The 26,138-nt window shown below is 36.9% G+C and overlaps 2 protein-coding genes, 1 non-coding gene and 1 pseudogene across 3 annotated transcripts; 3 read left to right on the forward strand and 1 right to left on the reverse strand.

The window, feature by feature from the left end:
• Positions 1-1,869: 1,869 nt before the first annotated feature.
• Positions 1,870-3,475, forward strand: GATA16 (GATA transcription factor 16). Its single transcript, XM_089163110.1, has 3 exons — positions 1,870-2,357; positions 2,472-2,621; positions 2,732-3,475. Exons 1-3 carry the CDS (start codon positions 2,340-2,342, stop codon positions 3,017-3,019), a joined length of 456 nt encoding a protein of 151 aa, XP_089019236.1. The 5' UTR covers positions 1,870-2,339; the 3' UTR covers positions 3,020-3,475.
• Positions 3,476-15,214: 11,739 nt separating this feature from the next.
• Positions 15,215-16,600, forward strand: LOC149010658 (uncharacterized). The gene has a single exon (XM_089163991.1). It carries the CDS (start codon positions 15,389-15,391, stop codon positions 15,896-15,898), a length of 510 nt encoding a protein of 169 aa, XP_089020117.1. The 5' UTR covers positions 15,215-15,388; the 3' UTR covers positions 15,899-16,600.
• Positions 16,601-16,730: 130 nt separating this feature from the next.
• On the reverse strand, positions 16,731-16,802 carry TRNAQ-UUG (transfer RNA glutamine (anticodon UUG)). The gene has a single exon. It is a non-coding gene; the product is annotated as a tRNA-Gln (tRNA).
• Positions 16,803-20,554: 3,752 nt separating this feature from the next.
• Positions 20,555-22,970, forward strand: LOC149010660 (putative galacturonosyltransferase-like 7 pseudogene; annotated as a pseudogene).
• The last annotated feature ends 3,168 nt before the right edge of the window (positions 22,971-26,138 follow it).

Consider the following 26,138-nt stretch of genomic DNA (forward strand, 5'->3'; position numbering starts at 1 on the left):
AGTCTTTTAATTCTTTTTGAGAACCCGAAAGGGAACCCAAGCAAGGTAAGGATTTATAGGCCCACCATTGCTTATGTGTGATTGTAGCATATTTTGAATTTCGCCTTTGATATCTTCTTTGAAACTTTGAAGGAACTCTGATGGTTCTAGAGCTGGTTTTGTCCTACAGCTTCCAGATGTATTTTAATCTCTCCTTCATTTTGTTTCGAGTTTTCTCATGTTCTTTGATCTGTTTACGGAGCTCTAGCTTCTCTTGGTGTATCTTGATCATATGGTCTTTGGCCTATTGAAGAGCTTGTTCTTTTCAGCATTTTCTTTGTTGGGATTGTTAATTTTAGTTGCTCTGGTGATGAGTTCTTCAGTGTATTCTGCATTCTTTTTCTTCATATTTTCACAATGGTCATAGAACATTTTTCTTTGAGCCATTACAGTGAAAGAAGATTGTGATGGCGGTGTTGCCCTGAGTTTTGGGTCAATGTAATAATTTGGGCCAAGAATAAGCTTGGCTTGCATGGTGGCTTCCTCAAGAGTGCTGTATCCTTTGAATCTTGGAGTTGGGTAATCTTGAATTGCCTGAACGACATATTCCCAATCAAGGAATATGCCTTTTGTGTTACCTTCGAAGACTACATAAATTTGGATTTTTCTCTTTTTGTTCCGGCTTGATCAAACAATAAAGCTAATGGATTTAGAGCATTGGCCACAACAAACTGAAGCTTCTTGTTTCCAATGCTAATGTTGATAGATTGCAAGAGATTATCAAGAGCAATTTTCTCATCATCATTGATTTTATATTCATTGTAATTGGCAAACTTCATGTTGGTATTTCTAAAGAGAATACGATGATCAATTTTGATCTTCTTCATGGTGACCTGTGTTCTTGGAGATCCTGCAATTACTCCTGTGTTTTGATTATGACTCCTAGTAACTGAAGAATATGATGATGATGCATTAAAATTGCCTATAATCCCGAAGATTGTGATTGGTTTGGTGTGAGGGGAAAGGATATAGGTGAGGACTCTAGCTGATGATATTGAGAAATAGATGGCCATCTCCCAAGAAAGGTGTTTAAGAATTCTCATCCTGCATCATTAAGCAGAATTAGCCAATTCATTTTGTCTATAATATACGAGTCTTTTTAAATTATATATTTCATGTCTTATATTATATATTATGATTTGGTTATTAATTCTGTTAAGTATATCTTCTGGAATAGTATGTATGGGTTCATCATGGATTATTCCAGCAATTCTTCTTCTCATGGAATTTAATTAAGTTTCTTTTTATTTTATTTTATTTTTTAATTTTTGTATTTTTCTTAAATCTCTTAATCTGTCTTATGCACTCATTTTGGGTCTTTTCGTATTTTATTTATTTTGGATAATAAATCAGCTGTTTTATTGTCATTACACTTTATGTGTTGAATTTTGATTTGATATCTTCTATTATAAAAATGTGTCTTAATGATGACCCATATGCTGAATTTTTCGATGTTGTGTACATCACTGCACCATAGTCGTGCATGTTAACACTAGCATTGCTTAACAACGGTATTTATTTATTTACAAAATTAAGTAAATTTGACTTATATTATAATTATTGGGTTTCCTCCTCCACCTTTGTCTTCTTTTTTTTGTTTTTTGTATTTTTTTCAATGAACATTTGGCGCATAAACAAGGCGGGAAATAACGTTGTAATTGTGGGGCGCAGTTCCTCATTTTGGGGCTTTGGTGAGAACTCAGGCTAGGATAGAGACGGTAATGTCCCAATTGATAAGGTTAATATGGTCATTGAAATAAAACTCTAGGGCTAGGGTTTCGATATGTATGCGGTGAGAGATATACATAAGGAAGTTCTGTGTCGGTTCCGTTCTCTCTCTCTCTCTCTCTGTCTGAAATTCTGATCTCGGCATGTCGGTTTTTGTTAGCGAAATTCTTTATTTACTTCACTGCCGCACAGTCCTCACTAACCTAAACACCCCCAACACCAAAACTTTGGAATCTCATCTCCAAAGATCTCATCTATTTCTAGTTATTTCTCTCTCTCTGCTACTGTTGTTGATGTGATTTCAGAATAGCTTTCTGCTTTCGTCTTCAGATCTCTTCCTTAAATTCAGTATTCCTTGTCAACTACAATTCTGATAGATCCTTCACTCATTCCATCTCTTGATTTCACTGTTTATTTCATTTTCTTATATCATTATTTCTACTCTGCCCCGAGTGTTTTCACTTAATGATTAGGGTTTTCGTATTCAGAGTTGTTTCGAGAGCCAAGTTCACTCTGATCAACCCGGTTTTCTGTAGCTTGTATTAGGTTTTTCGGTTGCAGTGAGTTAGACGATGGATCGGATGGAGAAAGTGAGTAATTTCGTGCCTTTCTGCTTCTTTTCTCTCTGGGTTATCTTCCTGATCGGGTTATCATTGATTTGTGGTTCTTATAGAACTGATCGTTTTTTGTTCTTCTCGGTTCAGATGCATGGAACAGAGTGGGAGGAGATGAATGTTAAATGTTCAGATGGGCTTTCATCGGAAGAAAGCCAGGTGATCAATCCAAAGAAAAGCTGTACTGACTGCGGAACTACGAAAACCCCCTTGTGGAGAGGGGGTCCAGCCGGGCCTAAGGTGATCACGAAAACCTTTCATTTATTCATTTCAATTCGCTCGTTCTTCTTGTTGTTTTCAGATATTTGTTTTCAGTTCTGAATCTGATTTAAGGTTTTTGGGTTTTCCAGTCACTCTGTAATGCTTGCGGGATCAGACATAGAAAGAAAAGGAGGGCTCTCCTTGGCTTGAACAGAGGAAGCGGTGGAGGACAAGGGAAGGAGAAGAAAGAAAAACGAGAAATCTCAAACAAGAAGAACCAGCAGCTAGGCGGCGTATCTCTGAAGCTTGGATTGGTAGAGTTAGGAAGAGAGGTGTTTCTAGAAAGATCAGTAATGGAGAAACAGAGGAAGTTGGGAGAGGTCGAACAGGCAGCCGTGCTTCTGATGGCTCTCTCTTACGGCTCTGTCTATGCTTAAACAGTCTTGGAAGATTTTTGTTTGATGATATTGGTTACCCATGTAAACCCTTGTTCTCCTTCTCTGTTTTTCCGTTTTGGTGGGTGTTTTGGGTTTAGCTCAGATAGATTGATAGATAGAAGAAAGGAAGATCTAGCAAGATTCAATCCTGCTGTACTAATCGTTGTTTTGCGTAAATATATTCAGTAAATTTAATTAATTTTGAGCAATGGTGGGTTGTGCTGTTCTTGAAGCTTAGAATAGGCTTTCCATTTAGAATCCTGACAAGGCGACAAACAGATGAAATCCAACTTTAAGCTCTCTAATCGTTTCTTTCTATAATTGATGATACAGTTTGGTGAAAAGGAAAGCATTTAAAAGTGAGAATCGTTGATTTAGTGGAGGCTGGTTTCCTGGTTACAGGGACAAAGACAAAACGGTGAAAAGTGAGACCAGAAGCCTACAGCCGCAAGGCATCTTTTTGAGAGAGAGAGAGAGAGAGAGAGAACATGACACATTTACACCACTTTTGTTATTTCTGTTTCTTCTTTGTGGGCTCATAATTTGGATCAGGGTCGTGGAGATCATAACCAGAAACTTCTGTATTTCTCTTCCATTGTTATTTTGTTTGATCGTTTTCAGTAGATAATGCTCAATTGCATATCGAAATTATTTAATTGTACCGAACTGTGTCGTTTAACATCGCACCATATCGTACCGTTCAACCATACGAAAATTGAATTTCTTCGGTACGGTTTCGGTTTTAGGTACTCATATCGTCGGTATGTACCGAAATCGTACCGAATTGGTACCATACCAATTAAGGGATATAAATTATAATTTTACAATTAAATCACTTTACTTTTACCCTATCCCTAATTATCTATTTCAGTTTTTCGTTTTATCATTTACTCTTCTTAGATTTACTTGTTTTTTTCTCTATTAATTAAGATTTATTTGCTTTTATCTCTGTTAATTTCAAATTTTATCAATTGCTTGATCACAATTTCATTAGGATCTTAATGAACTAATAACAAAAGTGGCATAAGTTCATTCGTACAAAAATTGCACCGCATTAGATACCATGTTTAAACTGTTTTTCTGTACCGATTTAATACTGAAACCGTACTGTTTAAATTCAGTACGTACCGAATTATCAAAACCGCACCGATTGACACCCTTAGCTTGCACTAAATAGTAATTTGTGTAATTTCTATATGGTTGTCTGCCATCAGATTATGTTGGATAATGTTGGGTGCATTTGTGAGGGAGAGAAAAGAATGATGTTTCATATATATGGCCAAAGATAATAATTATCTCTAGAATTGTTTTTGAGCTACCGCAGCCCTGTGAAGCGTATAGACCAGATCAAAACCTGTGGTCGAGAAAAATCTTGATCACTCATTTCACATAAAATGAATATTTTTGTGTAAAGTTTAGCTGTGAAACTAGTTGAGATTTTGTCTCGATCATAAATTTCATTCTTCATCGTAAGTTGCACGGTGCTGTGCATTAGCACCTGGACAAAGCCCAGATATCTTTAGGTTCTCATATTAATATGTTAAGATTGCTTTTACTAATGTCTGTGGGTATATCAAATTAATTAATTATTCAATATAAAAACATAAAGTAGTTTCAAATTATTTCTTTCAAAAGGTTAAAATTATTTTGTTTCGTTAGGAAGTTTCTTCGTCACAGACAATTTTATATATTGGGATGGTGTTATCACATAATAGGTGGGGGCGATTTTCATGGTTTTGTGATCTTTTACTTGGAGTTGTTAGTTTTTATCAATTGAACCATCATTCGGAGTTTATTGAGAAGGTTTGGAGAAAAAATAAATAAATAATTTGACTGTTAATGAAAAAGAAATAAATATAAATATTTTAATATTTAAAAATTCTCATTGGTCTTCCCTTTCTCTCTCTTGGTGGGTTTGTTCATTCGCTAACGTCTCTCCATTTCTCCCTCTGTGTTCTAATCTTCTCTCCTCTCTGTTTATCCACTGTGTTCGCCTCATCCATGCAAGATTTGGCATCTCCCTCCATCTTTCAGTTTTCAACGAGATGGATCTTCACACAAATTAGCAAACATACTCCTTTGGTCTGACCATTGATTCATCTACATTTAGTTACTACTTTCTTGTTCCTGGGAAGAAATCAGTTAGTGTGAGTAGTTACTAATTAGTTAAAAATTTCTTTTTTTGGGTTACCCATATAGATATGAAATCATATGATCAGTAAGCTAGATTGTTTGATTCATCACCCAATCCCAAATGAGAGGATTTAATTTGGCTTCAAAATCCTTGGAAAAATCTTCCTATGAGTGATGCCATTCATTTAATTAACTCATTGGGCTTTCTTTCTTTTGGGCTCCAACTACATACTACCTTTAGAATGGGCCTTAGAATAACATCATCTCCATCTACTTTCATTGGTTTCAATAAATCACATTTACTTGTGTTAATATATACTATGCATTAATTGTACAACACCAAACTAGAGCGCAAAAAAGGCAAGGAGTTGCAATAACAGACCTTGCTTGTGTCCTAAGCATTTAATGCGCATGACACATTCAGTGAGATGTCGATCTTTGGATCGAGATTTTAACCGAAATTTTGATCTCTACAGTTAAAAATTAATGAGTGAGATCGAGATCTAAGGTCCGTTGAACGGTCCTACACGTTAAATGCGCAGGACTAAAGCAAAATGCTTAATGCGCAAGACTGAAACAAAATGGTACAATAATAGTTTTACGAGTAACAGAAAATTGAAAATAACATTCTGTCTTGCTTAGCACAGCATGGCAACAATCAAGATAGCCAAGGACCATAAATTAATGCTCCATGACAGAAATCGTTTATTCCTTGAACCATGCACCACTACCACCCACATCCTCTCGTCCCCATGAAATTCTCTACCATCCATTCCAACCCACCATTTTGTTCCCTGGGCTAGTTGCCTTCCGATTAATAAATTTTCCCCTCGCCACTTTGGTGTGGGTAAACCAAAAAAAAAAAATTCCTCTCGTCCCCATGAAATTTTTTTTTTTTTTTTTGGATCCAAGGTTCATTCGGGCCAGCTTGCGCGCACCACGACTACATCCTCAGGGGAGCTTTTATATAATTAATATATTCGAGGCTTCGCCCATGGCCCCGAGGGGATTCGAACTCTGACCTCCTATGAGTAAGAACTAAACTGAAAAGACATGAGTAAATCCCCCAAAAAAATGTCCTTGTCTATTCAATTCATTAGATCTTTAAATTATTTTAAAAAATGAAAATTATAATTATCATTCACAAACATAATATTAATTAATAAAATAATATAATAATTATCATTAATTGAGCTTGAACTCAAAGAACAATTATAAAGTTTTTCTTTCCAAAAATTTAATTCATTAGATTTTTAAAGGGATAATTACTATTGTCCCCCTATGCTATAGCTTAATTACTAATTTACCCCCTGTACTTTTTGAAATTACTAATTCAACCTTCAACTTTGCTTGTAATTACTATTGTCCCCCTACTGTTAAACTCCGTTAGTTAAATGATGATATGGCATATTTTATTTATTTAAAAATTTCAAATTAACCCTATAGTCTTATATTATTTAATTACACTTTATATTAAATTACATTAATATCCTAAGTAATTAGGGAAAACTTAAACTTAATTAAACAATCTTCTTTTCTAGTCAAAAGAAAGAGAGAAAATCAAGGGATACTCATTTTCAAATTTCGATATGTACTTTTCAATTTGGTAATAAAAAAAATAGTAATTCCTAATTTTTTGTGTTATTTTTAATTTTGTTATTTACTTTCTAGTTTAATGTTATCAGTTTAAGAAATTTCTACTTCCAATAGATTATTATTTATTTATTGTCTAATTTGATGTTAGCTATTTTGAGAAGTCCTACTACCAACATGGTGCTTTTTTTTTTTTTTTTAATTCAAGATGATAAAAATACACATGTAAAATTATTTCATATGATTTTTTTTCTAAATGAGGATAATATTTTATTGGACATTATTAATTGTAAAAGGGTAAAATAGACATTAAACATTCAACCTTAACGGTCGCTTAACACTGTTAGAATTGAGGGGGGCAACAGTAATTTCATAAAGAGTAGGGTTCTTTTAGTTAAAAAGTTTAAATAAGGGGGGGATATTAATTATTTTTTTTTAAATAATTTTTTTTTAAATTTTTAAAATTATTTTAAATAGAATATATAAATAATATTTATTTTTATAAAAATAAAAAAATTTTTTTTTTTTTTTTTTTAAAATAAATTTTTTTTTTTTTTTTTTTTTTAAAATATTTTTTTTTTTTTTTTGTGTTATATTTTTAAATTATTAAAAAAAAAATATAAAAATTTTTATTTTTATTAATAAATATTTATTTATTAATAATATAAATATTATTTATTTTTAAGTGGAGATAGAGGGGGGGGTTATATTTTTCTTTCTCAAAAGGTGTTACTAGTCTCCCTTGTTATGCTGTTGGATCCCTGTTAATTGGCTCAATGGGCAGGAGATGGCTCTTTGTATACTCTGTGTGGTCAATGCAGTGAATTCGTTTGACATCTGCTTGTTGATTGTGATTGTGTTTGGCAAGTTTGGGCTATATGACATTTAGGCGTACAAGTGGATAGGCTACCTTTCCACAATTTGATAGATATTTGCATTTAGTGGCGGACCAAGGATTCAACATTGGGGTCGAAAAATGGAAGTCTAGATTGGAAAAACACCTATATTTTTTTACTACACATATTGTGTGGGCCCTTATAAGACCCATTGGGGTCCTACGTATGAATTATTTTAGTATAATAAAAAATAGCAAACATATTTTGTGGGGCCCACACATATTTGACAAAAATAGATTAATTATTGATCATGATATTTTTTTTCAACAAGATATGATAAATTAAAGATTAGTACAAAAAAATAAATAAAATACACATGACTTCAACCCTAAAAAGTCCGATGCAAACAAAAAAAAATTTAGGTAAGAAATGCAAACCAATGGTAGTTAGTTACCTTACTGTAGGCATTTTATTTACAATATAAAATCAAATAACAAAAATTATAGAAGAATAAAGAAACAAATAATATAAAATCAAATAAAGAATAATAAAAAAAAAGTTTGCTGAAAAAGGCCATAAATGGAATAATTAAAGTATACGACATACTTCTTAGGTCGTGGAGTTGTCTCATACCCTGGTGGTTGCTCTATGTAGACCTCTCTCTATACTCAATGTCAATTCTATTATTATCCTAATATCATTAGAGAGGCATTCTCTCAGGAATCGGGCTTAGGTCTATATATCCTCCATCCTTTGATGATTTGCAAGTCCCTATAGGAAGAAGGCAGTCGCTCTCTTTTATGTCAGAGGGCCAAATGCTCTCTCCGCTCACTCGATTCCTTTAAGGACAGAACATTCTAGTTGATTCTCATTCTAAAGATAAACAATAAATATTAAGAAAGACAAAGAGTACCTAATTGTGGAGAATATTTTTTTCTAAATTTTCCTTAACTCATGCTTATAGAAAGAAGAAAGGGAAAAAAGAAATGGAAGAGAATAAATAGGAAGAAGAGAGGAGAGAGGAGTATGAGATAATAAATAGGGATTGAAGAGATACTTTTTAATTAGAAATGACGTTTTGAATATCTAACAAGATTTTTTTTCAAAGAATTTTTTAACTCAAGTTTAGAGAAAGAGAAGAGAATAAATAGAAAGAAAAGATGTGAGAGAATAAACAGGAGAATAAATAGGGATGAGGAGTTAGTTTTTAATTAAGAATGACATTTATACCTATTATTTTTACTAGGGGTGTCAATGAGGCGGTTTCGGGCTGAAAAACACCTAGTCTAAACATAGCCCATTAGCAAAATAATGGTTTCGGGCCGATTTCGGTTTGATGCGGTTTGGGTTCGAGCTCGCTAACGGTTTAGACTCGGGTTGCCTAACGGTTTATGGTGTGCAAGAAAACGAATAGAAATAGATTGAGCATCCTACAACAAAATCCAAAATTCTATAGAAAGTAAAATTGCTATTGGTCAATTTCCATTAAAAAAATCCACAAATTCTATAGAAATCAAGAATCTAGATATTAAGTAGTAGAATGACTATTTGATATTTGAATTCATGCTTAATTTTTTTTAGTTGTTTATATCAACTACCTAGTGATAATATATTAATTCAACTACTATTTAATGTAAAATTACAAAACGGGTTGTAAAATGGGCTATAATGGGTTGCGGTTCTATTTCGGGTTGGTGCGGGCTCCGCCACCCTCAACCCACACACAACCCATTAAGGTTCAGTTCGGGCTATAATTGAACAGTGCGGTTCGGGCTACAAATTGACACCCCTAATTTTTACGTTTAAAAATTATTCTTAATATTAAAGGGGGCCAAATAGTGATATTTCATGTGTGAGAAGAAAAGAAAATTAATATAAAAAATTAAAGGAATTATAAAAAGAATTTTAAAATCCAGGAGGGGGGCATGGCCCCGGCCCCGATCCCTTAGTGGGTCCGTCCTTGTTTGCATTTATTTTCATTCCCACGTTGATAAACCTTTGTTGAACTAGTTTTTGTCCATTTGGTTGGTAACTTGCCATGGTATTTGAAATGCTAGAAATGAGGTGGTTTAATAAGAAAATAAAATACAATCCTATGCTAATCGTAGACTGTTAATCAATGAATGTAGGATTTACATCTTCATCTTCCCAAAACCAAGGACATAATACTAATATAGACTATGTTTACCCAAAAAAAAAAAATACTAATATAGACTATATTTACAAAATATTAAAATACTTAAGAATCAATACTGATACGATTCTTATGTGTGCAGAAATCTATTCTCATGTGACAAAGCAAACCAGTGCGGTTGTGGTCTAATCAATACAAGTATGCAATGGGAAGGGACAATTGCAATATTCAACAATGAAGATGATGCAAATAGAGGAATCGTTGTTGGGTTACTGGAAGGAATGCGAGCAGCACAAGCCAAAGGAATACACCTTACAACAATTTGGAAAAACTGTCAACAAGTGGCTAACTAGATCCCAATGGCAAAAGACAAATGGCCTATAACTACAGGAACTGATTTCCTACAATTAGGAGTCTTCTTAGGTATTATGAATATCAAACATTTTGACTGTGCTACAACCATGGAAAGAAACAATTCAACCCCCGAAATGCCCTATTTACCGATACCGGAAATCGGAACGCGATATTCCGGAAAATTTTATTTTTTTAATTTTTTTTATGTGTGATTTTTATACCATTTCTTGCCCTTTTTAGGCGATTTTTTCTCACGATTGTAGCACAATCTTACTAATTTTATCACAATGATTCAAGACTCAAAAGTTAATGTGTTAAATGTAATTCGGAAGAAAATCTACATAGAATAACTTATAAATAGAAAAACCTTTTATAGCAAAATCATCAAAATTAATGAGCAATCTTACCAACTATATTCTAATGATCTAGTCCTCAAAAGTCAACATGCCAAATGTGGTTAGAGAAGAATATATACATGAAATAATTTATGTAAATAATTTAATTACGAAGATATTTTGTAATAGAATCGTCGGTTAATCGTTCCAATTATGTCCTAATGATGTAGGCCTCATAAGGTAACATATTAAATGTGACTAGGTAAGAGAATTTAAATGGAATTTTTTTTAGGAAATAATTCAAATTTACCACATATTTGCATCAGATTAGGATAGGCATCAAATTTATCAAAATTATTGGGTAAAAATACTCAAAAAAAATTAGGGCCAGTTCTCAGCGAACCGGCGAAATTTCCGAAATTTCTTTCCTTGGCTACAACACTATATCAATCTGTGTCAAATACATCCAGTGTTGCACACGCTGTAGATATTTGTCTTACCCATTTGGGCAGCTGTACTTATTAGTTGTTGTAATTTGTAAATGCAATAAAAAAAATTTAAAAAAAAAAATAGAAGAAGAAGAAGAGGTGGATTCCTATCATTCTCTCCCCTTGTTTATTACAGCTTTGGGTCAGCAGGTTTGGCTGCTAAAGAAACCATTCCAAAGCTCCACCAAGTTCCAACCTTTCCAGAACACGGCTTTCTTCACCTTGGAAAACAAAAAAATTCAATTTCCCACCAATCCAACTTGCAGAGAAAAGGCATTATCTAAACGAAGAAAGGTGATGAAGAAAGTGAAAGTAGTGAGTCACTCACTCTCACACACAGATGCTCTGTTTAAGTTTAACGCACAATCAATAAAGGAAGGATAAAGGCAAGATGTACAAGTGAAGCAGATTTCTTCAATTATATTTCTCTCCATCTTATTAAGGAGATCTAAACTGAAAACAAGAATTGGTAGGGGAACCAAATTACAACGACGAAGGAAACAAGAATCGTTAATGACTTTGTTTCTAATCACATTTATGTTTATAAAAAAAAAATTAAAAGATAAAAACGACATTACCATTTACCAGAAAATAATAAACACATGCTCTGCAAGAATGGTAGAAGAGTGCAGGAGACAGCAAAGTGGAATCAAAGCCCTTCAATTTGAACCAAAACCTTGTCGTCAACCTTGAATGGCGTCATCAGATCGATTGTGTCTCTGTTTCTAATTTGTAGATGAGCAAATCCAAGAGTTATTTGTTTGTTGTCAAGTCAAGTAGATCATCTAAAAAAGAAGCAGGAAAAGGAGTAGTATTGTTGATAACAAGATGGGAGCTTTGAGTATAGAATTTGAAAAGCTAGATGGCGGAGGACTATGATAGTAGAAGGGGAAGTAAGGAACGATTGGGTTCGGAGGTGGCGGTGCTAGGAAGTAGCTCGTCGGCGGAGGATAAACACCGCCGCCAATAGCGCCACCGTTGGGCGGGGGTGGTGACGCGTACACCGTCGTCGATTGGTCTGGTGGTGGTGGTGCGTACACTGTAGTTGGAACCGAGGTAGGAGGCGGCGGCGAGTAGTAGTATGTGCCACCAGAACTCGGCGTAACGGGTGGTGGTGGACAGTCAGACTCAGACGAAGATGGAGGTGGTGGAGATGGTGGCGGAGGAGATAGAACTGGGTTACAAGGATTATCGCAGGCAGAGCACATTGTGCAGGCTATCTGGTCTTTTCTCTTCACAGCCATCGTCTTCCTTGACAAATGCAGAGATGTGATCTGGTCTCTGCTGTCTATGGTAGTCCCCTTCGCCGTCACCATCGTGGAAATCAAGAGACATTCAATGAACAGAAGGAAAATTTGATGGGAAATCGCCATTTGAGTCTAAAGAGAGACCTCCAACAGTAGTGCAGAAAGCTAGAATTTAGAGTTGCAGCATTGCTTGATTTCATGAAAATGGAAAGCAAGAAGAAGAAGAAGAAGAACCAACTCAGCCCACCTGGCCCAGCTCAAATAGATATAATTTGGTTTTTTCTGGGAATGTGGGGATCTGAGGGTGATTGCTGGCATGTGTAAATTGATGGAAGAGCTAGCAAAGGTTGCTTCTAAGAAGTCTAGATCATAGAAGACAATAATGAAAAAGAAATAATAGGAATCTTCCACTTTACTCAGTTTTGTAGCTTTGTTTGTAAAATAGTTTTCTTTTTTCCTTGGGATCTCAGCCATAGTCTTCTTTATCACGGAAAGCCTCTGAAATGATAATCACAGGTAATATGTATAGAGTTGATGCATTATAACCGGAGCCACAGCCACAGCCACAGCCGTAGGGGGAGGAGAAGCTTCTTCTGTTCTGTTCTGTTCTGTTCGGTGAATTCTTAATAGTTTCAAGACAACCCACATGTGTTCATCATCAATCCACATGCATATGGGGTGTTAGAATTCAGATTTCAACCACCAAAATCTAATTCTGATCTCAATTCTGAGTTCTCCAGAATATTTTGTTTTGTTTAAAAAAAATTAATAATAAATGTGGTCCACCCAATCATAGTATTGGGCCGTTCAATAGTTGGGCCCATGGATGGCCCATTATCTCAAAAGAGTGTAAGAGTCTAGTCAGAGTAGTGTTCCAATGGTAGAAGACGAAAGCAGAACTCTGGAAACGAATATTGATTTGTTGAATGTCACCCACCAATTAACAGAGACTGCAACTGTTTTCAGATTTTCTTTTGGTAGATTAACTGTTTTGAAATTGATGGGCTGGCTGGTGGGCCAAGACTTTAGGTCCCCACGTGTAAAGACATTTCTTTTGGAGACAAAAGTAGTGATGAGGAGTGGAAATTATGATTATTGGGTTGGCCCAGCCCACTCAATAATTTTATAGGTTTACTTGTAAAAAGAATGGGAAAATTGGGAAATGGTGCTTAAACAAAAGACCAACATCATCTCTTTGGTTTGTAAATAGAACGTTTAGATGTTTGTCTGATTAGGACTTATACGTAATATATTACACTACGAGGACCCAACATTAGTTTATGGTCCGCTAAAGAGACTCATTATAAAAAAAACTCTTAAAAACGTTTAGATGTTTGGAAAGAGTTTTTAAAAAGTTTCGAAACTTAGAATGAAGATTCTTTTAATTGAAGTTAGAATTTGGTTGCATATTCAAACCATGAAATGGCCCATTTAAAGATCCTGTCGACCAATCATTTCTCCTCCCTTTCTCCCACCTGCAACTCTCTTCCTTCGCAACCAAGATCACCATCACCATGATGCTGCGGCCTTCTCCGCTACAGATGATTCTATTGATGGTAAATTCATGGTGGACAGAAGGTGGGGCCGTGATGGGGATCGATGGGTAGTGATTGAAAATAAAAGTTGATTTAGAATTTAAATCTAGGGTTCTAGTTATGCGGCGGGGTGAGGGGGAAGGGGGGTCATTGGTGGTGGGGGTTTTTTCCCTCATTTGTGGGGTGGTTTCCGGGAGTTTCAACAAGATGAAGGAAAAAGATGGTCCCACATAGTTGATAATAATAGAGCATTAGGGTATTTTGATCCTATCATATGTACTAAATAACATGAGAGATATTTTGGCCACTCAAATTGTGAAATTTAAAAAAACAACTTAATAAAGGTAAACGGTGTTAATTGCTTTAAGACTAAGAGGTAATTTATTGCACTAAATGGACCCAATATTAATTTATGCTCTACTAAAAAAATCCACATTTAAAAAACTCAGATCAAATTTAAGTGATTCATAAAATTAATAAGGTATTCCTACAGTCATATATTTTATTTATGGTTGTCTAAACTTATTACTTATCGACTATGTTTAATTATAAGCATGTCTTTTCCTTAACCAAAAAAAAAATTTAAAATTTAAAATACACAATTGGATTCTAAAGATAAAGAAATAAACCAAACATGATACATCATTTTGGTTTGTTTATTAATAAGTTTATCATTCACGAAGAACTTTTATCGACTATTTTAAATAAATATTTTTTGTTGGAAGATGAGAGATATAGTAAAAAATATCTAATGGTTGTAGACATTTATAATAGTTCTTACAAAAAAAAATATTATATCAATTATGGAGCCCTTCGATAATCCACTTAGAAGCTGCTTTGCTTGAGTGCAGCAGCAGTGGCTGCACCTACAGCTAAAACGTTGAATTAAATGACTTGGATTAAGGTAAGAGTACAACTGTCCATTCATCTGTTGGTTGCACATGTAGCAGCAGCACTGAAGTAAAAGCAGCTTCTAGTGCTTCTTGTCTTAATAATTAAATAAATTTTCTTAAAAAAAAATAAAACATTTGATAAACATGTTCCATTTTGAACCTTTTTCTCAGAATGTATTAAAATTTTCTCATACCATAAGGATTAGATGAAGCCTTCAATCTAAAACTTATAAGTTTCTACTCTAAAAATAAAAAATCTAGAACTTTTCATTATTAGTAAAAAAATTTAAAAAAATAAAAAAATAAAAAATCTAAAAATGTGTGAAAAAGTTGCGCTCACGTACCATTGTTGTCAGTTGTCACCACCCACTCTTCTCCTTTTACTCGTTAATTACTACAACTGGTTGTGTAGTAAATTGAAGATGACTTTTCATTACTTTTTTCTTAATTAGTTGTAAATCTCACCGGCCAGTTACCTGTGACTGTGAAGTAAGATTTATTTTTTATTAAAATTAATCCCTTCGATACGATCGACGTTTTCTCCTCGTGCAACACAAGCACCCCACGATCACGATCAGATACAGCAAAGAGTCAAATGTCAAATTCACATTTGATTAGCTTATTGGATCATCTTGATCGTTGTGATTCTCTATTCTGATTCATGAATTCTGGGTCACTCCGTCCGTCGTGCGATGTAATATATTATATAGACGTGTTTGAGAATTGGTTTCTATTAATTGAGAGTTTGGAAACCAGACCCACCAGCTCTGAGAGTCTGTCTTGTCTTTCATGTAGTGAAAGAGAAGCAGAGATTGAAGAAGATGACGATGATTGAAGGAATCTCAGAGAGCTTGTACCAAGGGCTGAGAGGGAAGTGGAAGAGAAGCAACTACGAGCGTTTGGATGGATCTCATCGTTCCCGGCGTAGGAAGAATCGTGTGGAGCTTGCTTCTGAAGATGCACTAGTTAAACGAAGTCACCGTGGTGGTGGTGGGAGGCGGATCTGGAAGATCAAGGTGACGCCGAAGATGAGGTTCTTCGCCGGAGTAAAGTCACCAAAGAAGTCTTTCCAGAGACTTAGAGATTGGTATGTGAAGATGATGATTGGGTTTGCAAACTCGAGGATTTTCATATCTGGGTATGGTGGTGGTGGTGGTAGAAGTGTTGGATTTAGCATGGGAAAATCCATAGCAATGCAGGAGTACAATGCAAAGGTGATCCTTGAGATCTACAAATCAATCTTGGCTGATCAGGGACATTCAGTTCTTCCTGCTGATGCAACGGCAAGACCAGAACAGCCAACACCCATTGGCATTGCTTGTTCATCTTAATTAAGTAATGCTTTTTAGTTAGTTTTAGACCAAATCGCCAAATACTTTGTTTCTTCTTCTTCATCTTCATCTTCATCTTCCCTGCAATATGTAAGCTTAATTAGTTCTTTATTATTTCAGAATGTGTAGTTGTACTTTCCAGTCTAGGTTACAGAACCAACAAGAAACTAAAGAGGCAATTTCATTTTGGTAGTTCACGTACGTTTTTTTCCTTTTACAAAAGGTGGATTTTTATAAGTAAGAAAATTAGAGATGGAGATATTCCATATGCTGTAAGGGTTGAACTCATAGTCTCTCTACTAAGAAGTAAGGTTTCTCACCATTCTTCAACCTTAACTTTATTGAGCCGGTGGTGAGCCACGTAAAACACTCTAACCTAATTGTATCCATGGTTTTGACCCTAATCACAAATTAAATAAGACAATCTATGATTCCGTATTATTTTCGCAATTCACATTAAATTATGAAAAAATTAACCTTTAACATACACCCAGAAGCAATAGCGGCAATAGGGGGATTCAACTCCAAATAATAAAGATCAATACATGCTTTATCAAACCCAATCCTCTCCTTCGTGCTAAGGTAAGAATAAAAAGTAAAATAACAATTAAGTTATTATGTAAGTTGTGCAACAGATAACAAATTAAACCCAAAGAAAATATATGTAATACATTCTTGAAGAGTAAAGTGGGTGTAAATCTATATAATTCTCAATATGGGTAACAAGAGCAAAACCACCATTTGAGAGATGATTAGGGGTGTGGGGAATAAGACTATTTGGATAAAATAAAAACATATCTGAGTTTTAAATTGGGGGCTAGACAATGTGTAAAGGTCCTACCGGGAGTCGAACCCAGGTCGCTGGATTCAAAGTCCAGAGTGCTAACCACTACACCATAGAACCACTGGTTTCTCTACTATGGATTATGATAAGATAGAGGATGCTAATAATTTACTTAGTAACCCTTTAAATAAGACTATTATGCTTTATGCTCATCAGTTTACTTTTATTAGTGAACAAATTAAAATTTTGGACAAAAAAGTTATGCCTAAAGAAAACCCTTAGGTATCAAAATGGATCATATTCTATGATCCTTTAAGGATAATATATGAAATTGTCATGAAGAAAGAGTTGAAGCCAAGTACGAAGAAAACAATTCTAAGATATTGCATAATCAAATCGCATTTGATTCTTTAGATCAGACATCTAGGCAGACATTGTATTCAAATTCAAACTACTAGGTGAATGTTCCCTTGGGTTTATCTGATTAACCAGCTTGTCCCCATAATCAGTTTGATTTGGATCAGATGTTGATGCAGGAATAATTTCCCAAGTGCAAGTAGGAAATCCTCAGGATTATGGTGTTGGTGAATGAGAAGTCGTAATTAATCTTTTCAGGTACACCTTTAAAGTGGTAAACTTTACTATAAGAATCTAATCCATCCAAGTATAAAGCAAGAGACCTAAAACTGAGAATCAATAAACTTTAGCTTCAACTTAATCTAGCTTTCTTAGGGATTAAGGGATCTATTTCTGCTCTATACTGGAAAGAGAAATGCAAAAGATGAACAAAAAGAAATGAAAGAACAGTTATTGCCTTTACGAATTGAAACCTAACAAATGATTCTCATAAGATTTCAAAAATAATCATGTGTAAGCTACTCCAAGCCAACCCTGAGCCAACTTGGGCTTGGGCTGGCCTTATCAGCCCATGGGCTGGGCCTGTGATGAAGTGATATAGATTAAGAGATGGAACTCTGTACCAAAAAAAAAATTTTGGTAGATAAAAGAGGGGATGTAGTAGTGGCGACCTAGCGCTCCCCGCTACGCAATGTTCGGACTTTTTATCGAGTGCGACCTATGCAAGCACGGAGGCCTAGTATAGTCCACAGAAGCCGGTAGCACTCATGCCCAGGCCAAAGAGCACACAACTGTCCAATGCAAGCATGAGATTTACCAAACCACTTGGGAGTGAGCTTGGGACCACTAGGTAACCGCCCCGTGGTAAAAACCTTTGTTTGTTGCAGCATGTACTTTTGAAGAAATTCCTAGGTATAATCGCAAGAACATAAGAGATTATAGCTATTTGGAATTCTAAATTATCATTTATTGTGTCATTGTGATGTGATCTCTAAGGGCTGTACGAGAGATTCCCGTGACAACAAACAAGAATTCAAATCATCATAAGATATTGGGAAGAATGTCATATGAGAAGCAATACAAAATACGTATCTTTGGATCTTATGGGTTATCCAGGTGGTACCAACTCCAAAATTCTATCTTTGAAAAAACATAGAAATGATGTTCTCCCATCTACCATTCCTTCTCGTTCTAGGTGGATGCCTTTTTGCCCGCAAGTGCTTTCAATTCTAATTTCTATTACATAAAAGTATTAATTTTAGTGCCACCGACAGATGGATTAGAGATCTATTCCTTTTGGTGACTCATGTTCCATTCTCAGAGCGCCATGTCTATAAGCTTATCAAGCAAGCCAAGAAAGTCTTATTTCATGGCAAGTTCCTTCGAACCTCTTTTTTAATGGTGGGCCATTAGTTGATGTTAACACAGGAACTGTAAGTGCCTAATGTATTAAAAAAACAATTATAAACTCCTGAACCTTCCATCTCATGATTCTCATCATCCCTTATCAAAAAGTGGACAGGACACCCAAGAATCAAGGGGTGAACAAGTTATTGAAGTCTAGATCATAAACATAAAGCTTCACCTGAATATGAAAATAAAATTGCAACTCTCCCGGTTCCCATCAATTCAATGTGGTTTAACTCGCAAACGGCCTTGATGCTGAGGGCAAGCCTACCATGGTCATGTCGTTCACGATCGATGGAATTTCATGGTTTCTATCGACATTGACACATTGGGCAATCCTAATTCCTGATGTAACAATACAAATCGATAACATTTTTTTATCAAAAACAGAGCCACTCATGACCCATCCATCCTATAATCTGATTCAGGCGATTCAAACCGGTATCAGCCTATGCCGAACCGATCCAATTCCCGATTCCGGAACGTCTTCAGAGCAAGAGCCGATCGGTTAAAAGTAAATTTTCTTTAAAAAAAAAAAGAAAAAGTTAAAAGTAAATTCGCTGACGCTTGATGACAGACCTGCGATTTCAGAGTTGCAGAGACGGTGAAAAGCCAGCCAGTGACCCAAGCTTTTTCCCTAGGTTCGCACAGTCAGTAATTTATTTATTTATACGTAGAGATAAATCAGAATACGTAAGCCGTCAATCGAGGTATGGTCATCATGTCAAGATGATGCCGCTTTAGCCATCACATTCAATTTAATGGGGTCATGTGCTTTGATCACCATACATCAGGACCCGCTGACTTGTCATCTTCTCCCCCATCACTACTTTACCGCAATGTGGTCCCCACCCAACCAGTTGAACGTACACGCTACAACACCTCCTCTACCATCATCATCATCTCCTCCTGTTTTAGAGTTCTCGTGTTAAATATGCCATTTGAACTCCTTCTCTGCTTCCTGATTCCTCCCCTCCTATTTCTATTTTAAGTTTCAACACAATAAAAAATCGCAATTTTCCAAATTCTAAACATTCACCGTTTCAGTCCCTCGCTGCAGAATCGATGTGAACCGCACAGATGGAATCCATCTCAATTGGGTCCTTTCTCTCCACTGCACCACTCTGTGAGAGAGAGAAGATTTGCGTGGTAGTAGTAGGTGAATAGCAAGCAATTTAGCACCGTCAAAGATTAAAATTACAATTACCCCCTTTAGCCAGCAGGTATCTGACTATAAATGACAAATTGGTCCCCAGATAATGGTCAGCCGACCTCTACCACCCAGAGTAAAACAGAGCATTATCATTTATGAGGAGAGTGGTTGAGGCAGATTCTGGCAGCGGCAGGTGTTTCGGTGTACCTGGTTGCAGTTTTAAAGACCAAACTAGGCATCCGCAGGGGCCCACCGGACACTCCACCGGATGCCCGTGTTAGCAACCCACAATGACCAGACATTTTCATTTATTGCAAACACCGAAGACCGCGAATTTACTCGCAACAGATATATATATGATATATCTCAATTCTCAATGCGCCGGCGATCTCTTTTGGACCGTTTGATTTATTGAGAAAGCAGACAAAAAGGACTCTTAACTTCCATTAAAACGTAACGGTAACGGTTAATCCACTGTTTTATCTCCAACGAACCCGTTCTAATCTTAATATCTCCTAATCTAATTTCCTGGATTTCCTCTCTAATTTTGGCATCGAATTAAAATAAAATATTTACTCATCGAAAATCGAAATCTTCCGTGTATGGTATCCAATTACTATACTGACCCTCTCGCTTCTCAAGGTTCGGTCACGTTGAGGTCTCGGACTTAATTGCCATTTGCCAGAATAGACAAGGACAGACAGCTGGCATATCCTTCTGCGATGCTCTGGCTCTGTCTTGTTCTGTTTTCGCCTTAAAGTTCTGGTTACCCCTTTTAATAGCTAGTTACCCTTTTTTGCAATTAAAAGTTTCTTAATCCCCTCCTCGACCCACCAAAACAAATAGAGGAAGTTTTCTTACTCTTTCCTTTTCTTTAGTAATCACCTTTATATTATGATTATTTTATCGCATTAATTATGATTAGGTATTATATTATGGAACCATTTTATGCTTATTATCTCTACCAAGTGTTGTTCTACGGTAGGGAAAAAAACAAAAGAAAAGCTGGAAAAGGAAGGATTCTTGCTTCTGCTCTGGTTCAGCTTCCTCCTTCCCTGAGACGAGAGCGAGAGAGAGAGAGAGAGAGAGAGGGAGAGAGAGGGGGAACGCAGCAGAAGAAGAAAAAAGGAACACAGGACTGCAACGCACGTTGGCGCACTCTAGCAAGGGGTCCTACCTCTCGTCTCCTGCACTCTGCTCCTCCCTCCTCTTCCCTCCTCCACGGATTCTCTTGCCTTTAGGCCTTTGGTTTTCGTCTCGCTTTTACATGTTTGCTTCGTCTGCAAGGTGAATGATTTTTGAGAGAAGAACGCATTGATTCTCATCGCTATCCTCTCTCTCTCTCCCTCTCTCTCTCTCTCTCTAACAAATTCTTCTAAGTCTGGCGGACCTAAAGGCACCCCTTGCGTCTCTCGTGGTCTACCTGTCTTCTAGATTCGCGGATCCCTTTGATTTCAAATCGAAGAGGAAGAAGAAGAGAAGGGGCGGAGAAGATTACCGAGTTAAGATGCTCTGGATCATGAGGCTTTCCGGTTTCTTCTCCGCGGCAATGGTTATGATCGTCTTATCTCCTTCTCTGCAATCTTTCCCTCCCGCAGAAGCTATCAGATCCTCTCATTTCGATGAATACCTACGGTTCCATGGCCATACGCCGTCTGTTAATTCCTTGAATCGTTTCTCTTTCAGAAAAGCCTCGACATTTCGCAATGCGGAGGAATGTAGTTCTGCCGACACCAGATTCTCCGGCAAAATGACCGTATGCGACCCCTCTCTTGTCCACATCGCCATCACACTCGACGTTGAGTACCTCCGCGGCTCCATCGCCGCTGTTCATTCCGTTTTGCAGCATTCTATATGTCCAGAAAATATCTTCTTTCATTTCCTAGTCTCGGAGACCAGCCTTGAAACCCTAGTGCGGTCTACTTTTCCGCAGCTGAAGTTCAAGGTGTATTATTTTGATCCGGAGATTGTGAAGAACCTGATCTCGACTTCCGTGCGGCAAGCACTGGAACAACCGCTGAATTACGCGAGAAATTACCTAGCTGATATCCTGGAACCGTGCGTTCGGCGAGTGATTTACTTGGATTCCGATCTTGTGGTGGTTGATGATGTTGCGAAGCTATGGGAGACGGACCTTGGTTCGAGAACCGTAGGAGCACCGGAATACTGCCATGCGAACTTCACCAAGTATTTCACGGAGAATTTCTGGTCTGATAGGCGATTATCGAGCGCGTTTGCAGGGAGGAAACCGTGCTACTTCAACACTGGAGTCATGGTGATGGATCTGGTGAAGTGGAGAAAATTTGAGTTCACGAAGAGGATAGAAAGGTGGATGGAGATTCAGAAGAACGGCCGGATTTACGAGCTTGGATCATTGCCGCCGTTCCTGTTGGTATTTGCCGGACACGTGGCACCTATTGACCACAGGTGGAACCAACACGGCCTTGGTGGAGATAACGTCAAGGGTAGTTGTCGTGATCTCCATCCCGGTCCGGTTAGTCTCTTGCACTGGAGCGGAAGCGGCAAGCCTTGGCTCAGGCTCGACTCGAACCTACCTTGTCCTTTGGATGCTCTGTGGGCCCCATACGACCTCTACGGCCGTCCGTGGCCTTTTTCGTCGCTGGAGGTGCTTGCCCGTCGCCGGTAAATTCCTACAGGGATGTTTTTTTCCTCTTTATTTTTTTCTGGTTCTCTTTTTCATTTGTTTTTCATTTTTTACCCTTCACGCCCCCTCCGTTTTCGCCCCTTACGACCTACGCATTTTTCTTAAAATCTCCTTTTTTTTCTTTTTTGAATTTGTTAAAAACTTGGTTTGGGCGATATTTGTATTTTATTCTATTATTCGTGCCTGTGAAAATAACAAGAAAAGGAGTACAGGATATTCAAATTCAGTTCGTTTCGCTTGCTCCTTGATGATTGATATATAAATAAATCAATAACTAAGATTTAAAAAAACAAATAGCTGTTTTTTCCTATAAATAAAGTTTTAGATTATTTTTTGTGTTTGGTGTTGTTTTCGGAATTTTGGATAGTGGATGAGATCATCATGAGAATCGAGCCAGGCGACAGCCAAGAGGAGTGTATGTGTATGTGAGACGAGAAGACTCTTGAAACTCACGAGCATTGGACTTGACAACTGTTAATTAATTGATTTAATAACAGGCTTGACCTTTATTACCAAATTAATAATTTACTGCGAAATTGGTCTGAACTGGTCAGAAAATGCCAGCGTGGCATCAGTCAATCTCTCCAGTCAGTATGAAATAGTCTGACCTGTCAAACATTAAACAAAGATATTATTTTTCTGCGCGGACCGAGAACGCCAGCTTGGCATCAGTGCCCTTTTAAATATTGAGATTTTTTAAACCTTCTCAACAGCACTGGAGGTGCTGCGTGGCAGCGTGGTGGCTACACCTGTCTCCAAGTGAATGCTGCTCTGCCCTTGGCCTTGGTCTGTCGTGTCTGTTTTCACCTTTCTCTGTGTGTGTTTGCTTTGTCTTTTTCTGGAGCAAAGCAACACCTCACTCCCCATTTAGTGGTTACGAAAGCTGGGCTTTTGAGTTTTGCAGATCAAATGGTAGGGGGAGAGAGAGAGAAAAAGAGGAATAGAGAAAGCGACTTCAAATTGATATTTTATGTTTCAAATCAGTCTTTGTTTTCTTCACAATTATTCACTTTCTCACTCATTGACGATAGAAGGTGAGAGGAGTAATGATGATGCGGAGGGAAGAGTCTTGTAGGAGCAGAAGATGAGGAGAAGAAGAAAGAGAATTATTGGTGGAGAAGAGGAATAAGGAGATTAGAGGACTCGATCAATGATTTGTGGTCCTATGATTGTTGCCGACTCATCTGTTTAGTTCATTCTTTCTTCTATGCTCTTCTGGATGATATTTCCACCCAAAAACAAAAAGAAAAAAGGAATAAGTATGGTATCTTTTTAATCAATTCCGGGCTAAATGGCAATTTCATTGCTGGGTTAACTTTCCATATGGCTTTAGCTTAGGAAGCAATAAAGGAGAAAATAAAATTTCAAGTTGACTCAACATCTAAGTCGTTGAAAATAGGGAATGGGGCTTTGGACACATCAATCAAGCTTCATTGGACCATGGCCACTCATAAATTGTACTCTCTTGCACGTTACCTGCTGCACAAGCATATTGTTCAATGTCGCACAATACAGTGCATCTTTTGGTTGGGAAGAAATTTCGACTACTAATTTTGCCTGGTTTCGCATAACTGAACTTTTTTTTGTAAAATTTATTTGCAAAACGAGTGGTCGAGATTTCGTTTCGATCTCTATCATGAGTTGTACTGTGTTGCACATTTATTGCATAGCACCCAAGCAAGACCTGCTGTACAATGTAGCCTATACATTTGTCCATTCAAAAGAATATCATAACCTTTTCCCTCAAAACAAATCTAACACACAGAAATCTTGCTCCGTACATGATGACCTGTATTTAATTTTCATATGGTCACTACGTAATTAAGTATCTACTGTATGTTTAGTCTTATATGTTTGTGATTAGAGTCTTACGAGTGCTCGTAAAAAGTCTACAACAAAACTAGAAGTGTCAATGGGAATTAGCACAGTTCGTTCTGCATTTTAAGTTGATGAACATGATTTTAGCAGATTAGAATCATCAAACCCCAAGGCAGAAGATGAAAGTCTCAGTGGGGATACTCGATCAGAGTTGCAGTTTCTCTTGATACCCAAGTTCCTTTTCTGGATTCATTCAAATCTAGACAATTATAGCTGGTCCAAGGCTATACAACTATTATTATCTTTTTTCTGGAAAAGAAAACCAAGTTAGGTATATTGGAAGATAGATATACGCTTCAGCCACAGATTTCAATCTCAATTTCGTAAGCATAGGTGTGTTTCATGCCCATGCTCACTAGGAGGTTTTGTATTTGAGCCTTTTCAATAACGGATGTCTAACATAATTGGTGAACTGTGGTGTGTGTTTCTGGAAAAGAAAATTAAATTAGGTATATTGAAACCTTTAGTGTCATGCTAATCATGGTTTTTAAAAGAGAGTGTTAGTGTAGATTCCAACAGTGTCGAGAAAGGCCGTAAAGATAAACTTCTCTATAATTATTACATTTTTGGGAAGTTTTTGCAGTTGACCTTTGGAAGCTTTGATGGATTGAAGGGGTAGGAAACACGGTGAAGGACATGAAACCAGTCCCAAAAGAGAAGCTGTAGGATCAAATCCTTTCTTTACAGCTAGGAAACAACACAACAGCTCAGACTTGTTCAATGGTATCTCAGTTCTGAAAGGTGAGGGGGACCATCCACCATTGAATGACCCAAACATGGCCGACCACCTAGACTATTCCTTTTCTTTCCCTTATTCTATCACCACTGAACTCCAAGCACTAGCTCTTTTTGGTCCATTATGCTTATGGTTGTTTGTTTGTGTAGTCTTTTCCTCTACTCTCCACAGTTCACCCATTCTCTTAATTAGTTACCTTCCACAAAGGGCTATCAGCCCCAATCTGGAACAAACCTATCTAAGAACTTTAAACATTAAAGGTAACCACTCCTTGAAAGCGAGGCCTGATGCCTATATCTATCATCACCATCTTACATGGTTTCAGAAATCTTTCCTGTGGGTCTTGTCAGATGAGGAGAATTGTTAAGCTACTGTGGCAGTTAGACAAATATGATCCACTCTGAACAACAAGAATCAGTCCATTCTGTGGCTTGATAATACAAGGATTTGCTTTATTATACCCCTGGAGGTTCAAATTGCTATGCTGAGAATGCCTTATATCAAATTTCAAAGACTTGTTGTAATGTGTTTGATAAAAGAACTCAATGATATAGGTGTTTGCATCTTTCCATGAAAGATCTCATGCTCCACTGTGCTGTTGACTCCACATATTATTTGTATTGGTTTTTGTTCTGCTTCATTGCAGGGCTGACATGGATGCAATTGTACACCCACAAGGTGCAGAAAACATGGGCATTAGCTTCTCTATCTCAGAGATGAACTTAGTTGGCGAAGTATGGGTCTTTTTGGCCAAGTATTACCAAATCAAGCTGTTGAAACGCTGAAATCAGATTTGCAGCCAAGGACATGATCTAAAATCATACCTGTTACAATTGATCTCATATCCGATTCCTCCATGTTCGTTTTCTGTGATGGTCATGTTCTTAACAGACAAGATTATTGTTCCTAGGAGCAGGATATAACATCCACCATTGTGCAGAGTAATCGAAGTCAGCCTGGTTTCTAACAAACTCTGACAAAAAACACTCTCCGGTCGCTGTTGGGCAAGCCATGACAGCCTTTGGAAGAAAATTTCCTAAAGTTGGCTCAAGAGAAACTTAGAACAAACTCTGACCAGAGCAAGACCACGAGAGGAACACAGAAACTTCATTGAATAAAATGCAACATCCTCACTTGCACCATGATTACAGAAGTGCAGTTTATACGATACACATTCCAGTTTTCTCATGGAAGAAGGAGATAACACATAGCTCTTGACTATTGTTACTCCATGAGAAAGCAGGCTCAGGCGAATTGGAT

The sequence above is a fragment of the Hakea prostrata genome, chromosome 7 (genome assembly GCF_041222555.1).
Source record: "Hakea prostrata isolate BN-2017 chromosome 7, UWA_Hpros_2, whole genome shotgun sequence".
Taxonomy (NCBI): domain Eukaryota; kingdom Viridiplantae; phylum Streptophyta; class Magnoliopsida; order Proteales; family Proteaceae; genus Hakea; species Hakea prostrata.

Excerpts from the sequence above, each read along its gene's own strand:
- GATA16 (XM_089163110.1), top strand. Across the intron at positions 2,622-2,731 it reads GGGGTCCAGCCGGGCCTAAG|TCACTCTGTAATGCTTGCGG; the intron begins GTGATCACGAAA and ends TGGGTTTTCCAG.
- LOC149010658 (XM_089163991.1), top strand. The coding sequence starts at position 15,389 with ATGACGATGATTGAAGGAATCTCAGAGAGCTTGTACCAAGGGCTGAGA.